Genomic DNA, 27,500 nt, shown 5'->3' with positions numbered 1-27,500 from the left:
GAAGTATTGATTAATGCCCGAGTCACCTCACGTATAGATCACTGTAATGCTATTCTGTCTGGCATCTCACAAAATCTTATCCATCGCTTACAACTTCTTCAAAATTCTGCTGCCCGGATAATAACCTGCTGTTATAAATATATTACACCGTTTCTCTCTCAGCTTCCGTGGCTTCCTGTTAACTACTGAATAGAGTACAAAATACCACTCTTAACATTTAAAGCTCTCCACAGTCTCACTGATTTCCTACAGACTGACATACCTCTCGCTCACTCAGATCCTCATCTGCAGCTCTACTTTCTGTACCACATGTCAGACTCTGTTTTATGGGAGCTCAAGCGTCTCTCATAGTGCTCCTGAACTCGGGAATTCTCTTCTGGCTCATATACGTCAGCTTGATTCAATAACACATTTTAAAACACCAAACTTACTGTTATCTGCTCAAACTAACACCAACTTACTATACTCGGCCGTCCAGCGGCGTCACTGGAGCATTCGAACATTCTTAGCCAATCATGCAATACTGCATCGCCGTTTGCCACGTTATGTTCTAACTACAGAGACAGAGACAGAGTCCCATTGCATGGTTCTAACCTGTATTGAGTCGAGGTATTGACGCAAACACCATACATAAGGGGTATTGACGCGAACACCATACATCGCCATACATACGGGGTATTGACGCAAACACCATACATACAGATACAATCAAATTATATATAAGGATATAAACACACATACACATATATACATACACATATACATATATAGTTAAAACAGGCTAGTTTAAAAAGTGCATCCTCAGGCTCAACTAATACTTTATAGGAATGTTTAAAAATAAATTTCCTTAATTAGTGACCAGTTTCTGCTTCTAATGAATTTCTTTTGCGTTTTTTGTAATTAAGTTGCTATTTAAGACACAGACCACTTTATTTGCATTTTTCCTTAAGTAGCAGTCAAATAATAATGTGACACAAATTGAGCTAACACATGACCAGCTAACCTGTGTTGTTCATACAATACTTGTAAATAAAGAAAGGTGATGGTCTCAGTAATGTTGATCAGCTCACGTCCATAAAACACTTTGATGGTTCTCTTTGAGGGAAAAAACGAATTCAATGGTTTTGGAAATGTCTGCTGTGGCAAACCATGGATGTAAATAATGGGTATAATTAACAAAAATAATTGTTAGCTGGTCATCTGTTGGCTCACTTCACATTTCATTTATGTTCGGCTGTCACTTAAGAGGATGGAATCTTTAAAAACACACCAATTAAAATAAAGGAAACAGTGGTCAATTAACAGTAGAAATTGGTGCTCAGTGCTACCTGAATGGCTCACTGGCTCCCTATGACCCAAACAGGATATACAGTTTAGACGATGGATGGATGGAAGGCAAACTCTAAATATGTTATTTGTGACTTTTGAAATAAAAACAGTCCAATAATACAAAATGTAATGCAAACTTTGGATAATTTTCAATGACAACTAAAGTCATAAAGGTGAAATTAGATTTCACAAGTATAGTTTTGTTAAAGTTTGAATAAAAATTGAGACTCTATAATTGAAAACTATGCCCATATTAGGATCATGACGAAGGTATCAAACTGGTTTTGTGCCCTTAGGATCCTTGAACATATCGTGGAGGGTTTTTTACTCCACGCACAGCTGTATTTTATAAAAGGGATAACAGAAATGATCAGAAAATCAAGGAATCAAAAAAAAAAGGAAATAAATAAATCAGTTCATGAAGGAGTGACCTATACAAACTACAAACCAAAGTAGACCTGCATTTTAAGAATCATCTATTTAACATGTTTGTGATTTGGGACTGGTAAATGTTATGGAAATGGAGTGTGGGTCTACGGAAGTCATTTTATAGTCTATCCTTTAATGTGACTTGCTTCAGACTGTAAAGTCATGTAGAAAAACAAACAGCCACAGGATGCAGACACTTGTAGTAAGTCAGCATTAATGTGGCTTCACAACTGATGAAGGTCCAAGGATGATCTGGACATTACGTCATTCACTTCCTTTCTTTTTTTTTTAAATTTAAATTCACCAATGTTGTCAGCTTTTGAGAAGTTAAGAAGGCTGAACACTGACAAAAGTCAAATCAGAAAAGGAGTGGAAGGTAGCAATGTAGAGAATTCATTTGAGCTCCATATGCGCAAAGCATACAATTATTCAAGTCAAAATTATATATCGAACAGATCTGTCTCGCTTAAAATTATCCAAAATGTTTCCAGGGATCCTACCTGTGAATGCTGCAATCAAGCTCCAGCCTCACTGGGTCACATGTTTTTGGCCTACACCAAATTATCATCATTCTGGACAAAAAATTTTAAGTGCCTTTCAGACAGCCTTGGTGTCACAATCCCTCCTAATCCATTAACAGCTGCGTTTGGTTTACTTCCAGATGGGCTTAAAGTGGAGAAGGATAAACAAACTGTGATTGTCTTCACTACACTATTGGCACAAAGACTTATTTTGCTAAATTGGAAGAATTACAACTCTCCTCTTAAGTCAGTGGGTAACTGATGTTTTATATTATTTGAAATTGGAAAAAATCTAATTCTCACTTAGAGGATCTGTTCAGAACGTTTTCAAAACCTGGCAGGATCTAATCAATAACATTTTTGAATAAGCTCTTAAAGCATTGAGGAAGTAGATTCTCGCCCCATTTCTTTTTCTTCTCCATTTATCTGTATCCGCCTAATAAACTCATCAATTTATTTATTTTTACTATTTTTAAGTTTTAGTCTGTTGGCCATAATCTCTTTCACAGGGGTGGGGGTTGACTTGTTTTCAATCCTATTTTTTTTGTAAAAATTGATCTATTTGTATGGAATGATTACAATATAATCAATAAAATTAAAAACAAACAAACAAAAAAAAATAGTTAGTTAGATTGTCTTCTGTTAAAGTCAAATGAAATCCGTAAGCGTAACAGTTTAAATTTAAGGTTTGCTTGCAGACAGACACACACAAAAAAGATGAAGTTTATCTTAAAGGGATGGCTCAGTAAGTCATGGCACAAAGTGAATAAAAAATGTAATAACATTTATAGAGTACTTCAGTACAGGGAATAATATTATTTCCATATGCTAAATTGTCTATTATTCATCACACATGACATCATAATGATGGAAGTCTTAAACTGGAGTAGGAAAACAGATTTTAAAGAAGTATGGAAAAGCAGACAAAACATGAATTATTATGGAAAAATTGGTATTAAAAGGTATAAATCCTCAAAATATAATTATAAATATGTAACATACAGGTTTCCTTTGTAGTAGTAGTTGTAAAATAAATAAGAGCCAAGAGACTTTCATTATGAAAAGGGTAATCAAGTACCCTGTTTATCTGAATCTTGGATTTGAAGCATCAGGCTGAAAAGCTATTTTAACAAAAACAATATAATGGAACAAGAAAGTAAAATTACATAAACAATAATTTAGGCACATTTACCATGAATATGCATATATAAAATGGTGTCATGACCTAAGTTTTTACATTTGTATCAAGTTAGGGCATTGAAAAATCAAACAGTTTAGTATTTAGTATCAAGTTTAGTGAATAGTAAATGGCATGCATTCTTTATGCCAGAGGGCCACAATGGCAGCTGGCTTAATTAGACTACTGTTTTCCCCTTTCCACAGTATTGTGTAATCAGAATTAGATGGCAATATGAGATTTAGAAAAACGTACATTGTCGTTTTTCTTCTTGTTGTTTAACATTAAGAGTTTGTGTACCTAAATGAAAAACAGAACCAAAAAAAATTGTATTTTTGTGTAACTCATCTTTACATTAGAACATGCATATTCTTCCAGTGTCTGCCTGGTTTTCCCCTCACACATCCCAAAGATGTGCAGCTTGGTTAAACTCATGTATCCAATTGACCCTGTATGGGTATGTGCATGAGTAGATCATGTGATAGACTGGCAACCAGAAACAATGAATTGGATTAAGCAAGTGTTATTTCATTCCTTACAGAATTTAAAATCAGTGCCAGCACTAAGGCCTTTAAAATGCAGCTTTAACATCACCTAATTAAGAAAAATCTTTACATTTTATACTGTATATAACATCTTATTTATATTTAAACCAATGAACATTTGCCTGCTTACAATACCAAGCACTTAAACAAGCTCATTGAATGAATGAATGCTTTATTAGCATTCCATACATCTGCTAAGAATTAATTAAATGACTGAACATTTTCTTCAGCTGCTCAGCACGTGGCATATCTGCTTCAAGATGTTTGGATATTACTCACTCAAATACTGGCTCTTGTCACATTATCCTATCGTCCACTGCCATGAGTATTTCATTTGAATTTCATGATTTCTGAATGCTGACTTGGCTGAAGCTGAAATTTTCTTTTTATAACTTACTAGCCGAAGCCCGGTGTAAGAACAGGAACGGAAAAGGTGAGAAAGGAATTCAGTATAGCAAAGGCTTAGGAAACCACAGTCACAGTATAACGAAAATAGCAAGGAGAGAAACCAATGCCAATGGTCGAGAGAGTACCTTCCTGTAGCAGGCTACGGAAAACATAGGCATACTGTATATAGATAGACGCCGCATTCACTGTGTTGCCCAGTCGAAACAATAAATCAGCGCGTCCGCCCTATTGCGAGTGGTAAAAGTGCCATTTAAACTAATACAGGTAGACATGGAAACCGGGTTTTCTGATGAAAAGCAATAACGTCTTAAACAGTATCGTTTACATGCAACAGATTTTGGCGAATCGTTTACATGCAATTATTTATATCCATTTATACACGAATAATGGCAATTATTAAATAATAATAACTATTATTAAATAATTCCTCCCGTATAAGTAACATTTCTCGGACTGCTTTTTTCCATCTCAGAAACATTTCTAGACTTCGTCCTGTTCTTACGCAACAGTACTAAAGTATTGGTTAATGCCTGAGTCACCTCACTCACAGATTACTGTAATGGTATTCTATCTGACATCCCACAAAAACGTATCAATCACTTACAATTTAGTCTGCTGCCAGGATAATAACCTGCTGTTCTAAATCCACTGAACATACTACACCTATTCTCTCTCAACTTCACTGGCTCCCTGTTAACTACAGAATACAATACTAAATACCGCTCTTAACATTTAAAGCTCTCCACAACCTCACTGATCTCCTACAGACTGACACTCATCTCGCTCACTCTGATTCTGCAGCTGTACTTTCTGTACCACACATCAAACTCTGTGCTATGGGAGCTCGAGCGTCTCTCATAGTGCTCCTGAACTCGGGAATTCTCTTCTCTCTCATATACATCAGCTCGATTCAATAACACATTTTAAAACGACCCTCAAAACTTATCTTTTCAAACTGGCATACCACTTGTGAATTTTGCACTGTTACTGCCAGTTATATTTGTTTGTTTGCTAATTATTGCTGTTTGATCGAGAGTGAGGGTGGACGCGGAAGTGGGATTAGAGATGGAGGGCGGGGCTCTGTCGTGCATATCCCATGGTCTTAGAGTTGGTGCGCGGGGCTCTGTGAGTTGGTGGGCGCGGCTCTCTGTCTTGCGTGCCCTTAGTGAATTATATATATAGATGGATCACTTGGACTCAATGATTTTATTTGACGTAAGTGCACAACTTTTCACTCTGTTATTCAATGTTCAGTGGATTTAAGATTAATAGGTTAAGCACCAGTACTATTAATAGGTTCAAAAGGTTAAGCACCAGTACTATTAATAGGTTCAAAATAATTTAGAATGATGACGACAGAGTTTTGACTGCTGTGGTGTTATTACTCTTCAAGAATTTGTCTACACTATCATCCTGTTTGATAAAAAAAAAATCATCATTAAAATTCTTAATGGAAAATAAATCTAAAAGAACCAAGCTCTCTAGAATATACATCTACACTGCTAACTAAGCTCATTAGATAGAGTGGCAAAAATCCTGCTGCACAACTCTCAACATGCTTATTTGGGTTTGCATGTCCAATTTGCTGGAATGGTCTTGACTGGCTTTGTTTATGACAGTCTGTTCAAATCAAAACCTGAGGACTCACCTGTTCTCTTCTAAACTCCCGTTACAGGTGTCTATGCCATTTTCCTGTAGATAATATTTTAAGTAATGTGATGTCTGCTAACTTGAAATGACACAGCTTAGCTTAGAATTTACTGGAAATTTCTTTAACTGTAACTTAACTTTCACTGGCAGGAAAAATGCATTGCACAAACCCTGGAAAGACTGCTGGTCCATTTCTGGACAAGCTCACACACCATGTAGAGTCACCATTTAACCTAACTAGAATGTCTTTATGACAAAAAGACTGAGTACTTGGAGAAAATCCCAAACGAGAAGAATGTACAATACAGTTTGCGTTATTAAATGCCTTGTGATGGTATGTGTAGTAAAAGGTGCTTTAAAAATATACTGTAGATTGAGTGACTCACTCAGAAAGAGAGAATTTACCAAGCACATCATGAAGATTAAATACAGTTCCACAAAAAAAATACTCTGAATGGTGGTAATGTTTATATTTTTGGACAATGCATCCTACATGACCATTTTAAATTCTAGACGAAAAGTAATGATTATTTTTCATAAGTCAATCGATAATACAGGATTTCCCCCACGTATCAGAGCTATTGAAACAATTTGATGCATGTTTCCTAGACTTCTTACCTGCTCAAACATGAATGCAAACTCCACACTATCTTGAGGGACACTCTCCACATCTAAAAAGCAATAGAGTTTGAAGTAAAGTCGCCATTGGCCTTCCTCTTCCTCCTCTTCAGTTCCAACCAATCTATCCATAATAAAGAAGTATTAATTTCTCCTTGTAAACATCATACCTTTGGTAAATGCGTGAGCATGCTATAAGGATTAAACTAAAAGTGTTTAGTTTTTTTCTATTTGCTGTAACAATCAAGGATGACATTAAGGTGTGTAGCTTTTAATGACAAGAGGGGCCTCCATAATAAAATTCTCAGCAAATACATGTTAAAATAAACTGATGGATGTAACATTTTAACTGACTAGCTGTCCAATTTCATTATTTATATCAACATTTAATTTCAATCCATTATTATATGTTTTATGCAGTAATCAATACCACAGAGTTAAAAAAGGGATATCTAAAACTGTCTTGCAAAAAACATGCAGATGTAATATCTTATGCAATACAGCTATTTAATTTAAAGGAACTTCTTTTCTAGATTGACAGACTTGTTTATCAGCATTCAATTCTACTGTACCTATATAGAAACTGTGTCAAACATTACTACTGGCTGGTATATTTCTGCTTTGTCCAGTACTCTGTTGATACTAACCTCCCACTTGTTAAACATAGATAGAAGCACAGGTGGTACTGTTGCCTCATGGCAATATATGCCTTGTTCAAACCCCAGCCTCACCGATTGGAATTGGTACATTTTATTGTGACTGCATTGATTTTTCTCCACACTATCTGTATTTTCTGCCATATTCCAAAGACATGCATTTTAGGCTAATTGAGAGGTTGCACCCTTGTAATGGACTGCCACATCATCCACTGTTAGATGCTTAATGTGTCAGAATAGGCTCGGGCCTTAGTTCTTTAATGGAAAATGGACAGATGAACAGTGACAAGCACCTTCCATAGTTGGTGGCCACTGCACGATGACCATAGTCACTGGTCTAACATACATCAGGTAATAAAATGTTTTGTATCTAAAATAAGAGACCAGACAAAATGAGACTCACAGCTCCACAGATATAAATAAAGACACACCATTTTCAGTATTGACAGCAGAAACTCTCACACCTAATGAGGGTTTGTCTTTCAGCTTGATTGAGCTAGAGGGGGGACAAAGAGCAGCCTGTAATAACTTTGGTGTTAATTATGATTAGAAGAGGCAGAAAAAACTCTTTGAATGCTGACTAGTTAATGCTATTTTCAAAGTTATTACTAATTGTACTAAGCTACTATGGCTTAGAACACCACCACCGTCGGCTTTTTGTACAACAGGTGAAGCCTAGAGGAAGGCAATGGAGAGAGTGGGCACTTAGAATGTACAAGTTTAATTATTACTGGCTCTCTTTGGGCACTGTAACCATTAAATATATTTTGCTCTATGTAAACACACATATAAAAGTATATTACTAACAAGACAGGGAGATCTTTAAACTATAAGTTGGCCTTTTCAAATACAAACATTTAGAGACAAATTGTAGAAGGAGTGCTGACAGTTAATTTTATAGGCTTTTTGGGAAGTTATTGGTTTTATATAATGTTCAAGTAACAGAAACACACAGAAACAAGGAGGGAAGAATTTATTAATTACTGGACTCATTTTCATTAATAATAGTTCACTGTGATGATAAACTGATATCCCTCCACCACTAAGCTGCTGGTCGTCTATAACACAGTGCTCAAGGCTGTCTTGTAGTAATTTGTTAGTGGATCTGGCTTTTGGGCCTTTTCTCAGAATCAAGTCACCTTTTCTCATTGTCCTGTGTTTTCCCTTAGGAAAAGAGATTCTTCTTGCTATGATGTGTTGCATTTCTGTGTCTTAATAGCCATTTGTTTAAAGAAGGTAAATCATCAAGGCTGTTAAGCCAAGTGCTATAAGTACTGGAGTGATCTGATCCTTCCATAACAAATTCTGAGGTGTGTATTTGAAATACTATTAGTGAAGATGCAGGGAAAAAAAAAACATTTCTCTTTCAGAAAGTGTGTGCCCCATGCAAAAATACTAAAGGAATATCTTTTTTTTTTTTTTTAAACCCTGAAGTGCATACCCACCTTTCAAATTTTGCTAACACATCAGCAACAATAACTCTACTTTCCACAGCTCTGTCTGTGGACTGATTCTGCTCAAAGAGAGCAAACATGTTACGACTGTCCTCCATGGCCAAACCACGAATCAGTTTCTCTACAACCTAGAAAATAAATCAAAAGGTTAGCGGGCGGTATTGAGAGAATTTTTTTTTAAAATGACTTAAGTAGAACAAAAAGTGTTAGAGAGAGGAACACTAAAGTGAGGGGTAGATAGACCTGAACAGCTTTCACATTATTTTTCTTAATCCAATTTTATACATACTGTAAGATGTCAGCCAATAAGATGCTAGTAATATGAAAACCAAGCACTATTTTATTCTACCCTGATGAATAAGACTTTATGACCAAGCATCACATCACAAAAGATGCAATTGGGTTTACACCTTTGGTTTATGTGCCAGAAAAAACACACTTTCAAACTAAAGATCAGTGGGACAGAAAAGAGTCATGGAAGAGCAGCTCATAGATAATGAAGATATTAAGTGACCAAAGTTATAGGCATAGGCATCTCTACATGTTCCAGATCAATCCAGACTTCTGTAGCTGCTAGTTAAAACGGGGTAAACATCCAGTAAATAAAATGAAAATATCATTTACAGCATGGTGTTTTATTGTTCTGATATTTCACAGTTTGCAGCAGTTTAACAATTTGCCAATAAACACACACAATTGAATTTTTTTTCCAGTTGAGGAATGTGTGTCCTGTTTATAAAATGTATGAAGATAAGCTTCTTCTGCTATTTGTAATGAACAAACATGTATAAGTGAATGTATTTGAATCTGTTAATTTGCCTTGAGTAGGCCAGTGACATTACCTCTCCAGCTGTGGTATGGGAGTTGATGGTGATTTGACATGATCCTCCACCATGACAGTAGACTGTTGTTGTCATCTCCTGTCGGGTAAGCAAGGCAGCAATCTCATCCTGAGATGGCACATACTCTCTTGACTTACTCTTTTTTAACGACTCACTGATGAAGTGGGCATACTTCTCAATCTCTGTCCCTGGGAACAGGTCTTTTATCCTAATGGCACACAAAAGTCAAGGATTAATTTGAAGCACAGAAGCATAGGCAGTCAAGATTAGTTTATTTCAGTGCCTGAATGCTATCAGTTCAGCTCTTAATCTGGCCAGATAAAAGTTTGATTGTAACATGTATGGTCCTGAGAGTGCCATACTGTGATGCCTATCAAGGGTGCTTACCTTTTAAGGTGAAACTTGAGGTAGCGAAGGATCCCACGGCTGGGCAAAAAGGTGCAGCTCATACAGGTAAGGAGATGCCAGTGAGCACGATTGGCTGGGCTGTTGGGATGTGGCACATGTGTGGTCTGCTTGATCAATTGGCAATACACCTCATCTCTAAGTGGCCGCAGGTCCTGACAGGTCTGCAAGATGCCCTGAATTATAGGCACAGGGTCCGATACGGTTTCCATTTCTTGCAGAGAGTTGAAGATTTTCACTGCTTCATCCTGAAGACTGGAGTAGCCCTTTTCTTTTTGAACTGTTGAAAAATGTGAAGAACCAAGGATTCAATATTTAGCACTCTTGTAGTCATTTTTGTATATAAATCAGATTTAACTGAGTAAAGTCCTAAAAACAAAATAAAATGGCTATAATAGAACACAATCTCATTGTGCATTATTTGGCTAAAAAAAAGGTCTCTTTTAAAAAAAATAAAAATTGACACTTGCAGAGCACAGACAGAATGGTAAAACATGTTAAACACCAGTTAAAACATGGGTGAGACATAAAAAAAAAAAAAAAAAAAAAGAACACGAGTGCAGTAAACTAATACTGACGTGGTAAAGTGACCAAATGGGGAAAAGAACACAAACCTGTCTTATGGCTGTAAACTATTTAAGGTTGCCTACTGACAAAAATAGGTGCCTCTGATTTTCTTACAGTAAATCTCTAGCACTAGCTCCACCCTGATATTGTACTTCTGGGTTCCTTGGTGTTAATAATTACCATCTGCTTTTAAGTAAGTTTGGAATCTTCTCTAACTAGCTGAACTTAATTTTTTCACGATCATTTTATATGCAGTGTATTAAACTACAAACATTTTTATTACATTACATGTACAAGTGTGTGCATGTCCTGGGTACGATGTTAAACTGCATTTGGCCATGCAAGCAGTCCTCCAACTTGCAGGGAAATCATGGAGGTTGGTGGTAGGATTGGAACTCCAGCCACTGTATAAAAAAAAAAAACCCTCACACAGCTCCGAGACGACAGAAAAGACTCTTTTTTGCTCTCCGGGAGAGTAGCTCTGCTGCAGACACCCATAGGAAGGCTGCTCGCATCATGAAGTGGATAGGGGAAAGCCCTCAGGAGCCCCATCCTCGGAAAAGTCGAAACCGTTGGAGAGCCAATGGGGTAAGGTCTGTTGGGGATTGGAACTGGTGTGGTGCTGAGGCGTCGCCCACTGCATGGCAGCACTCGGGTTCCAATTTGAGGGGGCCCATAGGCAGGCGCATGGAACGTGTTGTATCGATTAGTACACAAATAAATCTCCAAATACCTTCTTTATTACAGAAAGACCTCTGTCATACAGTCTCCTTCTGGGAACTCTCCTCCCATCTGTCTCCCAGTTCTATTTAAATCATATTTGTACAGTGCCACCTATTGTCCAAACTAAACAACATTAATAACACAACATAACAGAACGCCATCTCTCCGGCAAGATGATCATCTTCCTTTGCATTTCAGTGGCGGCACTCTCCGAGGTGAGCAGACCGGGGACTGGCCAGATCTTATTGGGTGGATACACCTTTTATTGGTCTGGTCGCTCTGATGGCATACTCGGGGAGTAGTTGTTGCTGTAGCAGATTGGCTTCTTCCGATGGTGTCTGATGTCACTCCTTTCAACAAGCGTATTATGAGACTCAGATTACAGCACTCCCTGAGTGCCTTGTTTGTTGTCTCAGTGTATGCTCCGATCTAGGTGAGTGACGTCTCAGCTAGGGAGACATTTTATTTGCAGCTTCGCTCGGCAGTTGATGAGTGCCCACGAGGTGACACTCCTCTGGTCATGGATGACTTCAATGCAACCACTGGCACTGACAGGGCAGGCTATGAGGATTGTCTCGGTCCCCATGGGTCTGGTGACCGTGGTGAAGCTGGCTCCATGTTCTTTGACTTTGCAAAAGGTCAGGGGCTGCGAATCGCTGGATCCTGGTTCCAGCACCCAGAACTGCATTGTTGGACTTGGTACTCCAACACTGGTGGTGTGGTGAAGGAGATCAATCATATCCTTGTGGACAGACACTGGAGGCTCTTGCAAAACTGCAGGGTCTACAGAAGTGCCCAGTTTGTGAATTCTGACCACAGACTTGTTGTTCCTATTGTGGTCTTTGGCCGGCTTGTCATCCCGGAAATACCCCCAGGCCGCCAGATGGAGCCCTCCCTGCAGTATGGAGGTGCCCCAAAGACCAGCAGGGAGTCATGGACTATGTAGTTTTTATACACGACCCTGCTTGATACCACAGGGGCCGCAAGAGGGAGCTGCAGGGAGGACCGAAGAATCATTTGTGCCCTATGACCCGGAAGTGCGTCAAAGGAAGAGCGTTGTGCTTCGGGGTGAGAAGGAGGACTCATACCTGACCCAGAAGTGATAGAGAATCATGTGGACTGGGGATTGGGAACACTTCCGGGTCAGGAAAGATTAAAGGACTGTGGGAGCTCCCAGACTGCGAGCTGAGCTGGGTGGAAGGGTGGCAACGTGTCTGGGAGTGTGGAGGAATGTTCATTGTGATTATTAGTGTGTTTATGAGTATTGCTGAGGAGAGGGTGCTTTGTGCACTGTGGCATATAAATAAAGTCATCATTTAGACTTTTATCTGGTGTCTGGCGTATTGGGCAGGGGTTCAAGGGAGCTATAGCGCCCCCTATTTGTCACACAATTCTTAGGATCCAGCAGGTTACCACCTACTACGAAAATTAGCCTGGACTTGGCCAGACTCCAAGACCAGGCTGTTTCTAATGAGTTTGCACGCAGTTTGTGTGAGGAACTTGCAGATTTGGGTGCGACTGCCGATCCTAATGTGATGTGAGAGACCTTCCGCGACAAGACCCTGAAGGTAGCCGAGGGTTGTGTTGGTGTTACCGGTGTTCCCAGAAGGAGGTGTTTCATCTCGGAGGGCACCCTGGATATCATCGAGAAGCACGGATCAATGGCAACTCTGGTCTGTACCAAGAACTGAGGAGGACGGCTATGAGGGCTCTGAGGGTAGATAAAGAGGCGTTTGTTTAGAGGAATCTGTGAGCAAGCAACACCTCATCTGTGGTTTAGTGACCCCCGTCCTGCTTAAAGAGGAATCGACGCATTATGCACATCTGAATCTGCTCCTTAGAGAGTTGCAGTCAGGGCGGCTGACGGAACGGTCCTTACGGATGACTCTGCAGTTGTGACCTGCTGGGCTGGCTACTTTGAGCAGTTGTTCAAAGCTGATCCTCCAGTTAGGACGTTGGATATCTCTGTGTCCACAGTTCTTGAGACTGATCCTCCAATTAGCTGTGAACCACCCAATCTCACAGAGATTGCACAGGTGGTGAACCAGCTGAGGGGACGAAAGGCTACCGCGATCGGGATCTGTGGTATCCAGGGTGAACTTCACCAGGCTGTTGTTAAGGCTGTCCTCCTGGCATTGCAAGCAATCTTTGCTTCCATTTGGGAGACTGGCATCATCCCAACTGACTGGAAAATGGGACTTGTTGTTCCTATCTGGAAAGGGAAGGGTGATCGCCTAGATTGCGGCAACTTACAGTGGGATAACAGTGCTCTTGGTGCCAGGTAAGGTACTTGGCTAGGGTTGTCCTCAATAGGATCTGTGACTGGAACAGTCTGATTTTACACCTAAGAAGTCTACCATCGACTGCATCCTAGCACTGAGGGACCTCATGGAGCGCAAACGCAAACTTCGGCAGAGTTTCTTTGCAGCCTTTGCTCGACTCAGTTGATCGAGCTGCCCTGTTGGACATTGAGGGTTTTTAGGATCCCCTCAAGGTTGCTGGATATCATGGCCAGCCTATACACTGGTATTGTGAGTGCTGTGCAGAGCGGAGGCAGAACCTCTGTGTTTTTCCCAGTTGATTCTGAGGTTCGGCAGGGGTGTGTTCTCGCTGCTACTCTGTTTATTGCTTGTATGGACTGGGTGTTGGGCAAGGTCGTAGGGCCCAGCGACTGTGGGGCATCGGTTGGTGAAGAAATATTTATGGATCTTGATTTTGCTGAAGATGCTGTGATGTTCGCGGAGTCAATGGAGGCTCTGATCAGGGCGCTTGAGAGACTGAGTGAGGAGTCCGAGTGTCTGGGCTTTCGAGTGTCCTGAATAAAAAACCAAGATCAAGGCCTTTAATGACCTCTTGGGCACAACCATCAGCAGTGTGTCTGTCTGCGGAAAGAGTGTCAGCCTTGTCAAGAGGATTACTTTTACCTTGGCAGAGACATTCATGTCTCTGGTGACTCTTCCTATGAAGCCAGTAGATGGATTGAGAGAGCAAGGGGGTCATGAGGTCTCTGGAAAGGGGTGTGTGGCGCTCCCGATATCTATGTAAAAGGACGAAGGTCCAAGTCTTTAGAGTCCTGGTGCTTCCTGTCTTGCTATATGGTTGCGAGACATGGATGCTATCCAGTGACCCGAGACTGGACTCCTTTGGTACTGTGTGTCTCTGGAAAATCCTTGGGTACCGTTGGTTTGACTTTATGTCAAATGAACGGTTGCTCATGGGATCCCAAATGAGGCACATTACCTGCATTGTGAGGGAGCATCAGTTACAGCACTACGGCCATGTGACGTGTTTCCCCCGAGGGTGATCCGGCATGTAAGATCCTCTTTGTTGGGGACCCGAGTGGCTGGACCAGGCCAAAGGGTCGCCCACGTAACACCTGGCTGCAGCAGATACAGGGTCATTTCCGGAGAGTGGGACTGGGTCTGTCTAAGGGGGTTGCCAACTGGGATCCAGAGGGATCATTGTGTAGTGGGTGTGGCAACGCACTGTACCAATGCATGCTCCCCAACTTGACTTGATATACAGGTGAACAAAACACATTTTGACTTTTATTCATATGTACACTTGCTATATTCACTTACTGATCAAATTATTATGGACATTATACTAACACTGGGTAGGGAGTGCTTTTGCTCTCAAAATCTCTTAATTCTTTGTGGCATGGATTGCTAAAAATGTTGGAAACATTCATTTGAGTCTCTGATCCATGTTGACATGATTGCAATACTTATTTTCTGCAGACTTCTCAGCTGCGCATTCATGCTGCAAATCTCTTGTTCTACCACACTTCAAAGTTGTTCTTTTGGAAATTGGGTTCTGGAGACCAGGAAGGCAACTGAAGAACTCTGAACTCATTGTCATGTTCATGAAATCAGTTTGAGATGACTAGCTTTGTGACATTTTTTATTATAATGCCGGATAATATCATATTTTTACCCATTCTGGTGTTTGATGTAAAGTCTAAATGAATCTCTTGACCTATACTTCATGACATTATGCTTTGCACTTCTACCACATGATTGGCTGATTAGATAAATGCATGGATAAGCAGGTGTAAAGGCATTCCTAATAGTTTGCTCAGTAAGCGAGTGTACGTGTCACAGTTCTCTCCACCGATGAATAAAGTGTAAACAAATGGAAGACGGTGTGTCAAATTTTTATAAAATAAAAGCAGAACAGGCTATAAAACATCTAAAAAGGTTGGAAATGTATCACTCCAGACCCATCCAGGAGTGTTACCAGATGTACCCCAGATCCTGTAAAGTTCAACAAACAGATTGACCCTTAAGCCACACGGCACAAAGGATATAAAGGGATCAAGAACACTGTTAGGAACATTTGCCCAAGAACAGCATGTACAGAAATATGTAGTAATTCCAAGCATTTCTATGTAAAAAAGAGAGGAACCCTCCTCACCTCTGTTAACTGGGAATGGTTCCTGAATATTTTTCATTATAGGTATTCATTACCTTCAAGCATCTGCCCCTATCAATCACACTCTATTAAACGGGGCTGGAGAAATGACTTCACTAAATTGAGAATCAGAATATAAACATGTACATCATGCATGAATTTAAACTGAGCCCTGGTAGTGACATGTCTTGGTCTTCTAAGCACCCCCTAGTGGTCAGTATATTGTATATCTTTGCAAGCACATGAACATATACACTCACCTAAAGGATTATTAGGAACACCATACTAATATGGTGTTTGACCCCCTTTCGCCTTCAGAACTGCCTTAATTCTACGTGGCATTGATTCAACAAGGTGCTGAAAGCATTCTTTAGAAATGTTGGCCCATATTGATAGGATAGCATCTTGCATTTGATGGAGATTTATGGGATGCACATCCAGGGCACGAAGCTTCCGTTCCACCACATCCCAAATATGCTCTATTGGGTTGAGATATGGTGACTGTGGGGGCCATTTTAGTACAGTGAACTCATTGTCATTTTCAAGAAACCAATTTGAAATGATTCGAGCTTTGTGACATGGTGCATTATCCTGCTGGAAGTAGCCATCAAAGGATGGGAACATGGTGGTCATGAAGGGATGGACATGGTCAGAAACAATGCTCAGGTAGCCCGTGGCATTTAAACGATGCCCAATTGGCACTAAGGGGCCTAAAGTGTGCCAAGAAAACATCCCCAACACCATTACACCACCACCACCAGCCTGCACAGTGGTAACAAGGCATAATGGATCCATGTTCTCATTCTGTTTACGCCAAATTCTGACCATTTGAATGTCTCAACAGAAATCGAGACTCATCAGACCAGGCAACAGTTTTCCAGTCTTCAACTGTCCAATTTTGGTGAGCTCGTGCAAATTGTAGCCTCTTTTTCCTATTTGTAGTGGAGATGAGTGGTACCCGGTGGGGTCTTCTGCTGTTGTAGCCCATCCGCCTCAAGGTAGTGTGTGTTGTGACTTCACAAATGCTTTGTGGCATACCTCGGTTGTAACGAGTGGTTATTTCAGTCAAAGTTGCTCTTCTATCAGCTTGAATCAGTCGGCCCATTCTCCTCTGACCTCTACCATCAACAAGACACTTTCGCCCACAGGACTGACGCATACTGGATGTTTTTCCCTTCTCACACCATTCTTTGTAAACCCTAGAAATGGTTGTGCCTGAAAATCCCAGTAACTGAGCAGATTGTGAAATACTCCGACTGGCCCGTCTGGCACCAACAACCATGCCACGCTCAAAATTGCTTAAATCACCTTTCTTTCCCATTCTGACATTCAGTTTGGCGTTCAGGAGATTGTCTTGACCAGGACCACACCCCAAAATGCATTGAAGCAACTGCCATGTGTTTGGTTGATTAGATAATTGCATTAATGAAAAATTGAACAGGTGTTCCTAATAAACCAACCTTTAGGTGAGTGTATATATATATATATTTATATATATATATATATACACACCTATACACACACACAAAACATACCTATATATATATATATATATATATATATATATATATATATACACACACACACACACACATATATCTATAATAATAAAAGGCAAAGCCCTCACTGACTGACTGACTAACTTCTCCAACTTCCCATGTAGGTAGAAAGCTGAAATTTGGCAGGCTTATTCCTTACAGCTTACTTACAAAAGTTAAGCAGGTTTCATTTCGAAATTCTACACGTAACGGTCATAACGGTCGATAATGGTCAACAACGTCCGCCATGTTGAACTTTCTTATTCATGGCCCCATCTTCACGAAATTTGGTAGGCAGCTTCCCTGCGCTAACTTGAAACCAATGTACATACTTATGTCGTGGTATGACACCACTGTCGGCCGCCATATTGAACTTTCCAACGTCACTAATTCTCCAACTTCCCATGTAGGTAGAAGGCTGAAATTTGGCAGGCCCATTCCTTACAGCTTACTTGCAACAATTAAGCAGGTTTCATTTTGAAATTCTACTCGTAACGGTCATAACGGTCAACAACGTCCGCCATGTTGAACTTTCTTATTTATGGCCCCATCTTCGAAATTTGGTGGCTTCCCTGCACTAACCGAAACCAATGTACGTACTTATTTCGGTGGTATGATACCACTGTCGGCTGCCATATTGAAATTTTCAACAGTCTTTGTTACTTATGGGCCCATCTTTAAGAAATTTGGTACACGGGTTCCCAACGCTAACTTAATCCTACTTACGTACATATATACGTCCATAGCCTGCAGCTCGGTCACTGTGTCAGGCGGCATTGGGTCTCCCATGTTGTTGGCTGCCTGCCTATAAAAGGCCGTCCGTCGCTCCAGTCTCTACATTCCCTTCCTTGCTTCGCCATGGGATTCACGTCTCCCTACTGATAACTACAGCCTTTTTGTTTAATCCACGGCTTCTCTGCTGTTTTATTGATTGTTTATTACAATTATAATTATTGTAAAGGTATTTTACACTTACTTTACATTGCTCAGGTACCTATTTCCTTTATCATTCCAACCCCCATTACCATGTCGATCGAGATGAACACGATCGATCAAAGAACTATCACTTACCGAGTGGTTTCCATGCCCGGAGATACAACCTACCTTTTCCATTCTCTGTGTTACATATTGCACGGCCATATCAGGCTCACTCTTGATATCCAGAGGAACATTGTGTCTTATGTATTGAATGACTGGGACAGGTTCAATGTGTGGACGGATGAAGGTACAGGAGATAATTATACTACACAGGAGCATTATAAGAGTGAAATGCTTAAGCCCTTCACCTATGGTTCTGCATGTGAGTTGATGGCTGCCGCTGAATTGTTCGGTTGTAAACTTTCAAGTGTACCGAAATGGCCAAATATTTTACACCTTTCGACAACCGCCAATGCCTCTTAAACATCTTAGATTCACAGGTGACGATTTCAGTAGTGGACACTTTGATGTTTATGAATGTTTAAACTCTCAAAAGCTGGATGTTATTTTATCGCTGAAACCGGTTGTGTGCTTACAGCGCTTGACAGATGCCGAATGTCACTTCAATACAACAAATCCTGCAAATACTGTCATAATTGAAACAAACCATGAAACTCAAACCGATTACGACAGCAGCAATCCAAGCTGTGAGATTTGAGACAAGATTACTGTTCACATGGCCAACTGTAAGTTGCATGCTCAAGAGTAAGCTCAGCACACAGCTTGGTCATGTTACAACCGGAGGGCCGAACTGACAACATGGTATACAAAGAGATCCTTAAATAATTATTGGCATATTTTCCCTCAGTTTAAAAGGTAAAATTTTCTTCTTAATAAAATTTTAATGCAGTACTTAAGCACTTTCTTGCGCTTGAGTATTGCTAGTATATATATATATATATATATATATATATATATATATATATATATATATATATATGTGTGTGTATGTGTATATATACTCAGCAAAAAAAGAAACGTCCCTTTTTCAGGACTGTGTATTTCAACAATAATGTTTTAAAAATCCAAACAACTTTACAGATCTTCATTGTAAAGGGTTTAAACAATGTTTTCCATGCATGTTCAATTAACCATAATCAATTAATTAACATGCACCTGTGGAATGGTCGTTAAGACCTTAACAGCTTACAGAAAGTAGGCATTTAAGGTCACTGTTCTAAAAGCAGGACACTAAAGAGACTTGTCTACCGACTGTGAAAACACCCAAAGAAAGATGCCCAGGGTCCCTGCTCATCTGCGTGAACGTGCATTAGACATGCTGCAGGGAGGCATGAGGACTGCTGAAGTGGCTAGGGCAATAAATTGCCATGTCCACACTGTGAGACGCCTAAGACAGCGCTACAGGCAGATAGGAAGGACAGCTGATCATCCTCGCAGTGAAAGACCACGTGTAACAACACCTGCACAGGATCGGTACATCCGAATATCACACCTGCGTGACAGGTACAGGATGGCCACAACAACTGCCCGAGTCACACCAGGAACACAAAATCCCTCCATCAGTGCTCAGACTGTCCGCAATAGGCTGAGAGGCTGGACTGAGGGCTTGTAGGCCTGTTGTAAGGCAGGTCCTTACCAGACATCACCAGCAACAACGCCACCTATGGGCACAAACCCACCTTCGCTGGACCAGACAGGAGTGGCAAAAAGTGCTCTTCACTGATGAGTCACGGTTTTGTCTCACCAGGGGTGATGGACGGATTCGTGTTTATCATTGAAGGAATGAGCGTTACACCGAGGCCTGTACCCTGGAGCGGGATCGATTTGGATCGATGGCAAGGGCCATTCCCCGCAGAAATGTCCAGAAACTTGCAGGTGCCTTGGTGGAAGAGTGGGGTAACATCTCACAGCAAGAACTGACAAATCTGGTCCAGTCCATGAGGAGGAGATGCAATGCAATACTTCAAGCAGCTGGTGGCCACACCAGATACTGACTGGTACTTTTGATTTTGAGCCTCCCTTCATTCAGGGACACATTGTGAAACATTTTTAGTTTATGTCTTATGGTGTTGACTCTTTTAGTGTTCATACAAATATTTACACATTAAGTTTACTGAAAGTAAAACAGTTGAAGTCAGAGGACATTTCTTTTTGCTGAGTATATATATATATATATATATATATATATATATATATATATATATATATATATACACATATATATATATACATATACACACATATATATATACACTAGCAAAATACCCGCACGAGAAATACCAGTGTGTCTATGAACTTAACTTAAACTTTAGGTTTACACCATGCTTTGTTTCCGAAGCAGCAGCACTCATGAATATGGTTTAATATGTCACTCGCTCGCTTCTTATTGTGTCGCTGCCTTCTCAATTATATAATGCATGTTTTCTTCAAGCGCTTTTGGAGCTCTTCCTGGTTTTCTAGCATCTGCGTTGACAGTCAGTTCACTGTGATTACGTGGGGAGGTGTGATAATGTCACATGAAACTCCGCCCCCACGGCCATCAAGCTCAAATCCATTACATTATACAGAGAAAAATAGGTTCCAGTTATGACCATTATGCATAGAATTTCGAAATGAAACCTACCCAACTTTTGTAAGTAAGCTGTAAGGAATTGGCCTGCCAAATTTCAGCTTTCTACCTACACGGGAAATTGGAGAATTAGTGATGAGAAAGTGAGTGAGTGAGTCAGTCAGTGAGGGCTTTGCCTTTTATTAGTATATATATGTATGTGTATGTATGTGTGTGTGTGTGTGTGTGTGTGTGTGTGTGTGTGTGTGTGTGTGTGTGTGTGTGTGTATATATATATATATACTAGCAAAATACCCGTGCTTTGCAGCGGCGAAGAACTGCATTAAAAATTTTACCTTTTTAAACTAAGGGAAAATATGCCAATAATTATTTGTTAAGGATCTCTTTGTATACCATGTTGTCAGTTCGGCCCTCTGGTTGTAACATGACCAAGCTGTGCGCTGAGCTTACTCTTGAGCATGCAACTTACAGTTGGCCATGTGAACAGTAATCTTGTCTCAAATCTCACAGCTTGGATTGCTGCTGTCATAATCGGTTTGAGTTTCATGGTTTGTTTCAATTATGACAGTATTTGCAGGATTTGTTGTATTGAAGTGACATTCGGCATCTGTCAAGCGTTGTAAACACACAACCGGTTTCAGCGATAAAATCACATCCAGCTTTTGAGAGTTTAAACATTCATAAACATCAAAGTGTCCACTACTGAAATCGTCACCTGTGAATCTAAGATGTTTAAGAGGCATTGGCGCTGTCTAAAGGTGTAAAATATTTGGCCATTTCGGTACACTTGAAAGCGACAACCGAACAATTCAGCGGCAGCCATCAACTCACATGCAGAACCATAGGTGAAGGGCTTAAGCATTTCACACTTATAATGCTCCTGTGTAGTATAATTATCTCCTGTACCAGTCATCCGTCCATTTGAACCTGTCCCAGTCATTCAATACATAAGACACAATGTTCCTCCGGATATCAAGAGTGAGCCTGATATGGCCGTGCAATATGTAACAAAGAGACTGGAAAAGGTAGGTGGTATTTCCGGGCATTGAAACCACTCGGTAAGTGATAGTTCTTTGATGGATAGGGATTATCTCGATAGACATGGTAATGGTGGTTGGAATGATAACGGAAATGGGTACCTGAGCAATGTAAAGTAAGTGTAAAATACCTATACAATAATTATAATTGTAATAAACAAACAATAAAACAGCGGAGAAGCCGTGGATTAAACAAAAGGCTGTAGTTATCAGTAGGGAGACATGAATCCGTGGCGAAGCAAGGAAGGGAATGTAGAGACTGGAGCGACGGACGGCATTATATAGGCAGGCAGCCAACAATGTGGGAGGTGTTAGGATGGTAGAGCTAGCGCACTCCACACGCAGTGACGGAGCTGCAGACTGGGATGCATGTATGTACGTAAGTAGGATTCAGTTAGCGTTGGGGAACCCGTGTACCAAATTTCTTGAAGATGGGCCCATAAGTAACAAAGACTGTTGAAAACTTCAATCTGGCAGCCGACAGTGGCATCATACCACCTCGAAATAAAATCCGTACATTGGTTTCGGTTAGTGCAGGGAAGCCGCCTACCAAATTTCGAGAAGATGGGGCCATAAATAAAGTTCAACATGGTGGACGTTGTTGACCGTTATGACCATTACGTGTAGAATTTCAAAATGAAACCTGCTTAACTTTTGTAAGTAAGCTGTAAGGAATTAGCCTGCCAAATTTCAGCATTCTACCTACACGGGAAGTTGGAGAATTAGTGACGTTGGAAAATTCAATATGGTGGCCGACAGTGGTGTAATACCATCGAAAAAAGTAAGTACATCGGTTTCGGTTAGTGCAGGGAAGCCCCCTACCAAATTTCGTGAAGATGGGGCCATAAATAAGAAAGTTCAACATGGCGGACATTGCCGACCATTACGTGTAGAATTTCGAAATGAAACCTGCTTAACTTTTGTAAATAAGCTGTAAGGAATAAGCCTGCCAAATTTCAGCTTTCTACCTACATGGGAAGTTGGAGAATTAGTGAAGAGTCAGTCAGTCAGTCAGTGAGTCAATGAGGGCTTTGCCTTTTATTATTATAGATATGTGTGTGTGTATATATATATATATATATATATATATATATATATATATATATATATATATATATATATATATATATATATATATATATATATATATATATATATATGTGTGTGTGTGTGTGTGTGTGTGTGTGTGTGTGTGTGTGTGTATATGTGTATATGTATACTGCTCCAAAGAATTAAAGGAACACTTTTTAATCAGAGTATAGCATAAAGTCAATGAAACTTATGGGAAATTAATCTGGTCAGTTAAGTAGCAGAGCGGGTTGTTAATCAGTTTCAGCTGCTGTGGTGTTAATGAAATTAACAACAGATGCACTAGAGGGGCAACAATGAGATGACCCCCAAAACAGGAATGGTTTAACAGGTGGAGGCCACTGACATTTTTTTTGCATTTGGCTACAGTCAGTGTCACTACTGGTAGCATGAGGCAATACCTGGACCCTACAGAGGTTGCACAGGTAGTCCAACTTCTCCAGGATGGCACATCAATACGTGTCATTGCCAGAAGGTTTGCTGCGTCTCCCTGCACAGTCTCAAGGGAATGGAGGAGATTCTAGGAGACAAGCAGTTACTCTAGGAGAGCTGGAGAGGGCCATAGAAGGTCCATAACCCATCAGCAGGACCAGTATCTGCTCCTTTGGGAAAGGAGGAACAGGATGAGCACTGCCAGAGCCCTACAAAATGACCTCCAGCAGGCCACTGGTGTGAATGTCTCTGACCAAACAACCAGAAAGACTTCATGAGGGTGACCCAAGGGCCCCATGTCCTCAAATGGGCCATGAGCTCACTGCCCAGCATCATGCAGCTCGACTGGCATTCGCCATAGAATACCAGAATTGGCAGATGCACCACTGGTGCCCTGTGCTTTTTACAGATGAGAGCAGGTTCACCCTGAGCACGTGACAGAAGTGAAAGGGTCTGGAGAAGCCATGGAGAACATTATGCTGCCTGTAACATCATTCAGCATGAGCAGTTTGGTGGTGGGTTAATGATTGTCTGGGGAGGCATATCCATGGAGGGTCACACAGACTGCTACAGGCTTGACAAAGGCACCTTGGCTGCCATTAGGTATCAGGATGAAATCATTGGACCCATTGTCAGACTCTATGCTGGTACAGTGGCTCCTGGTGCACGACAATTCCTGGCCTCATGTGGTGAGAGTATGCAGGCAATTCCTGGAGGATGAAGGAATTGATACCATTGACTGGCCACCACACTTTCCTGACCTAAATCCAATAGAACACCTCTGGGACATTATGTTTTGGTCCATCCAATGCCACCAGGTTGCACCTCAGACTGTCCAGGAGCTCAGTGATGCCCTGGTCCAGATCTGGGAGGAGATCTCCCACAACACCATCTGTCATCTCATTAGAAGCATGCACCGATGTTGTCAGGCATGTATACAAGAACACAGGGGCCATACAAAGTGCTGCATACAATTTTGAGTTGCTGCAATTAAATTTTGGCAAAATGAACTAGCCTGCCACATGATTTTTTCACTCTGATTTTTGGGGCGTCTTTGAATTCAGGGCTCTGTAGGTTGATCATTTTCATTTCCATCAAACGATGTGACATCCTTTCGTTCCTAACACATTACCCAGTCTATATCAGTATAGATATCCAGGAGGATTTCTTTATCCCATTGAGATATGATGTGTTTTCAAAGTGTTCCTTTAATTTTTTTGAGTTTATATATATATATATATATATATATATATACACTTACAAAATACCTACGCTCGAGCTGCAGCAAAGTACTGCCTTAAAAGTTTTATTAAGAAGAAATTTAAATCTTTTTAAAGTGAGGGAAAATATACCAATAATTATTTGTTAAGGATCTCTTTGTATACCACATTGTCAGTTCTGCCCTCCGGTTGTAATATGACCAAGCTGTGCGCTGAGCTTACTCTTAAGCATGCAACGTACAGTTGGCCATGTGAACAGTAATCTTGTCTCAAATCTCACAGCTCGGATTGCTGCTGTCATAATCGGTTTGAGTTTCATTGTTTGTTTCAATTACGACAGTATTTGTAGGACTTGTGTTGAAGAGACATTCGGCATCTGTCAAGCGCTCCAAGTATACAGCCAGTTTCATCGATAACTTCACATCCAGCTTTTGAGAGTTTAAACATTCATAAACATCAAAGTGTCCACTACTGAAATTGTCACCTGTGAATCTAAGATGTTGAATAGGCATTGGCGGTTGTCGAAAGGTGTAAAATATTTGGCCATTTCGGTACACTTGAAAGCGACAACTGAACAATTCAGCAGCAGCCATCAACTCACATGCAGATGCATAGGTGAAGGGCTTAAGCATTTCATTCTTATAGTGCTCCTGTGTAGTATAATTATCTCCTGTACCGTCATCAGTCCACACCTTGAACCTGTCACAGTCATTCAACACATAAGACACAGTTTCGCCGGATATCAAGAGTGAGCCTGATATGGCCGTGCAATATGTAACAAAGAGAATGGAAAAGGTAGGTGCCATCTCCGGCATGGAAACCACTCGGTAAGTGACAGTTCTTTGATCGATGGTGATTACCTCGATAGACATGTTAATGCGGGTACGGTTGGAATGATAAAGAAAATGGGTACTGAACAATGTAAAGTAAGTCTAAAATACCTACACAATAACTATAATCGTAATAAATGAACAATAAAACAGCGGAGAAGCCGTGGATTAAATAAAAAGGCTGTAGTTATCAGCAGGGAGACATGAATCCCGTGGCGAAGACAAGGAAGGGAATGTAGAGATTGGAGCAACGGACAGCAGGCATATACAGTATAAGGCAGGCAGCCAACAACGTGGTAAGCATTTGGATGGGGGACCCAACGCCGCCTCACACGGTGACCAAGCTGCAGGCTATGGACGTATATATGTACGTAAGTAGGATTCAGTTAGCGTTGGGAACCCGCATCAAATTTCTTGAAGATGGGCCCATAAGTAACAAAGACTTGAAAAGTTCAATATGGCGGCTGACAGTGGCATCCATACCACTGAAATAAGTACCTACATCGGTTTTGGTTAGCGCAGGGAAGCCACCTACCAAATTTCGCGTGAAGATGGGGCCATAGTAAGAAAGTTCAACATGGCTGGCGCTTGCTGGACCGCTATGCCAACCATTACACTATAATTTCAAAATGAAAACCTACTTAACCTTTTGTAAGTAAGTTGTAAGGAATGAACCTGCCAAATTTCAGCCTTCTACCTACACGGGAAGTTGGAGAATTAGTAATGTTTGAAAATTTAATATGGCGGTCGGTGCCATACCACAAATAAGTATGTACATCGGTTTGGTTAGTGCAGGGAAGCCGCCTACCAAATTTTTAGGTGAAGATGGGGCCATATAAATAAAGTTCAATTAGTATGGACGTTCTCGACTGTTACTTGTAGAATTTCTAAATGAAACCTGCTCAACTTTTGTAAGAAAGCTGTAAGGAATGAGCCTACCAAATTTCAGCCTTCCATCCACACGGGAAGTTGGAGAATTAGTGACGAGTCAGTCAGTCAGTGAGGACTTTGCCTTTTATTATATATATATATATACTAGCAGAATACCGCGCTTCGCAGCGGAGAAGTAGTGTGTTAAGAAGTTATGAAAAGAAAGAAACATTTTAAAAATAACTAAGATGATTGTTAATGTAATTGTTTTGTCATTGTCATGAGTGTTTGCTGGTATATACATATATATATATATACATATATACATATATATATATACACACATATATATATATATATATATACATATACATATATATATATATACATACATATATACATATATATACATACATATATATATATATATATATACATACATATATACATATACATATATACACATACATACATATATACACACATAACATACATATATACATACTGTATATACACATATATATCTACATATATACTGTATATACACATATATATATACATATCTACATATATATATTAGGGGTGGGACTCGATTAAAAAAATTAATCCAATTAATTAGAGGCTGTGTAAGAATTAATCTTGATTAATCGTATGTAATCCTTACGTAAATTTGCCCCAAATCGTAAATGTTTTTTTTTTAATTTAAAAGTGGTTTTAGTGGGCTTACAGAATCAAATAATAGACATGGACATGAATATTGTAAACTGAAGCTGTTTTAATTTCTGAAAAAAAAAAAGCTTTTAAACTGCATTTGAATTCAAAACAGAAACAAAAATATCATCCCTGGTTAAAATTGGGCAGACTTAAAAATAAAGTGGTAGTTTAAGTACTTTAAGTACATTTTCAGAATAGTATTGTCTTTAAATAATAATAACCAAAATTTCAACATAAAGTGCAGTTTTCTTCTTAAAAAAATAAGTCAGAAACATAAAAGGTAATTTGACCAGCTTACTCTTTAAACTCTGAGTAACATTAGCCAAAATTATTTTGTACATTAGGCTAAAACAGTGTGATCATTGAACATTTTGTAATTAGATGTATTTAGAATTACTAGCGGTCACGAAGTCCAATGATCCCCAGTAAGAGCCACAAAGTCCGCTTTCTGTAATGCATCTAATTTTGCTTGCTTTTCAGTGTGCACAAAACCATGCTTTTATCAAGGCTTATTTCGGGTAGTCG

General features: G+C 40.0%; 1 protein-coding gene across 1 annotated transcript in view; it reads right to left on the bottom strand.

Moving 5' to 3' along the window:
• LOC120530629 (unconventional myosin-X-like) overlaps nt 1-27,500 on the bottom strand; it is a 388,518-nt gene that overhangs the window by 18,247 nt on the left and 342,771 nt on the right. Inside the window, exons 34-37 of the mRNA XM_039755051.1 lie at nt 10,017-10,314; nt 9,630-9,837; nt 8,779-8,915; nt 6,678-6,801 (exon numbers count right to left, since the gene is read on the bottom strand). Of these exons, the coding sequence (XP_039610985.1) occupies nt 6,678-6,801; nt 8,779-8,915; nt 9,630-9,837; nt 10,017-10,314 (767 nt within the window). The remainder of the gene's footprint in view (nt 1-6,677; nt 6,802-8,778; nt 8,916-9,629; nt 9,838-10,016; nt 10,315-27,500) is intronic.

Source organism: Polypterus senegalus, chromosome 6, assembly GCF_016835505.1.
Source record: "Polypterus senegalus isolate Bchr_013 chromosome 6, ASM1683550v1, whole genome shotgun sequence".
NCBI classification, from domain to species: Eukaryota; Metazoa; Chordata; class Cladistia; order Polypteriformes; family Polypteridae; genus Polypterus; species Polypterus senegalus.
Note: the sequence above shows the minus strand (reverse complement) of the source record. Positions and strands in the feature narration are given on the sequence as shown.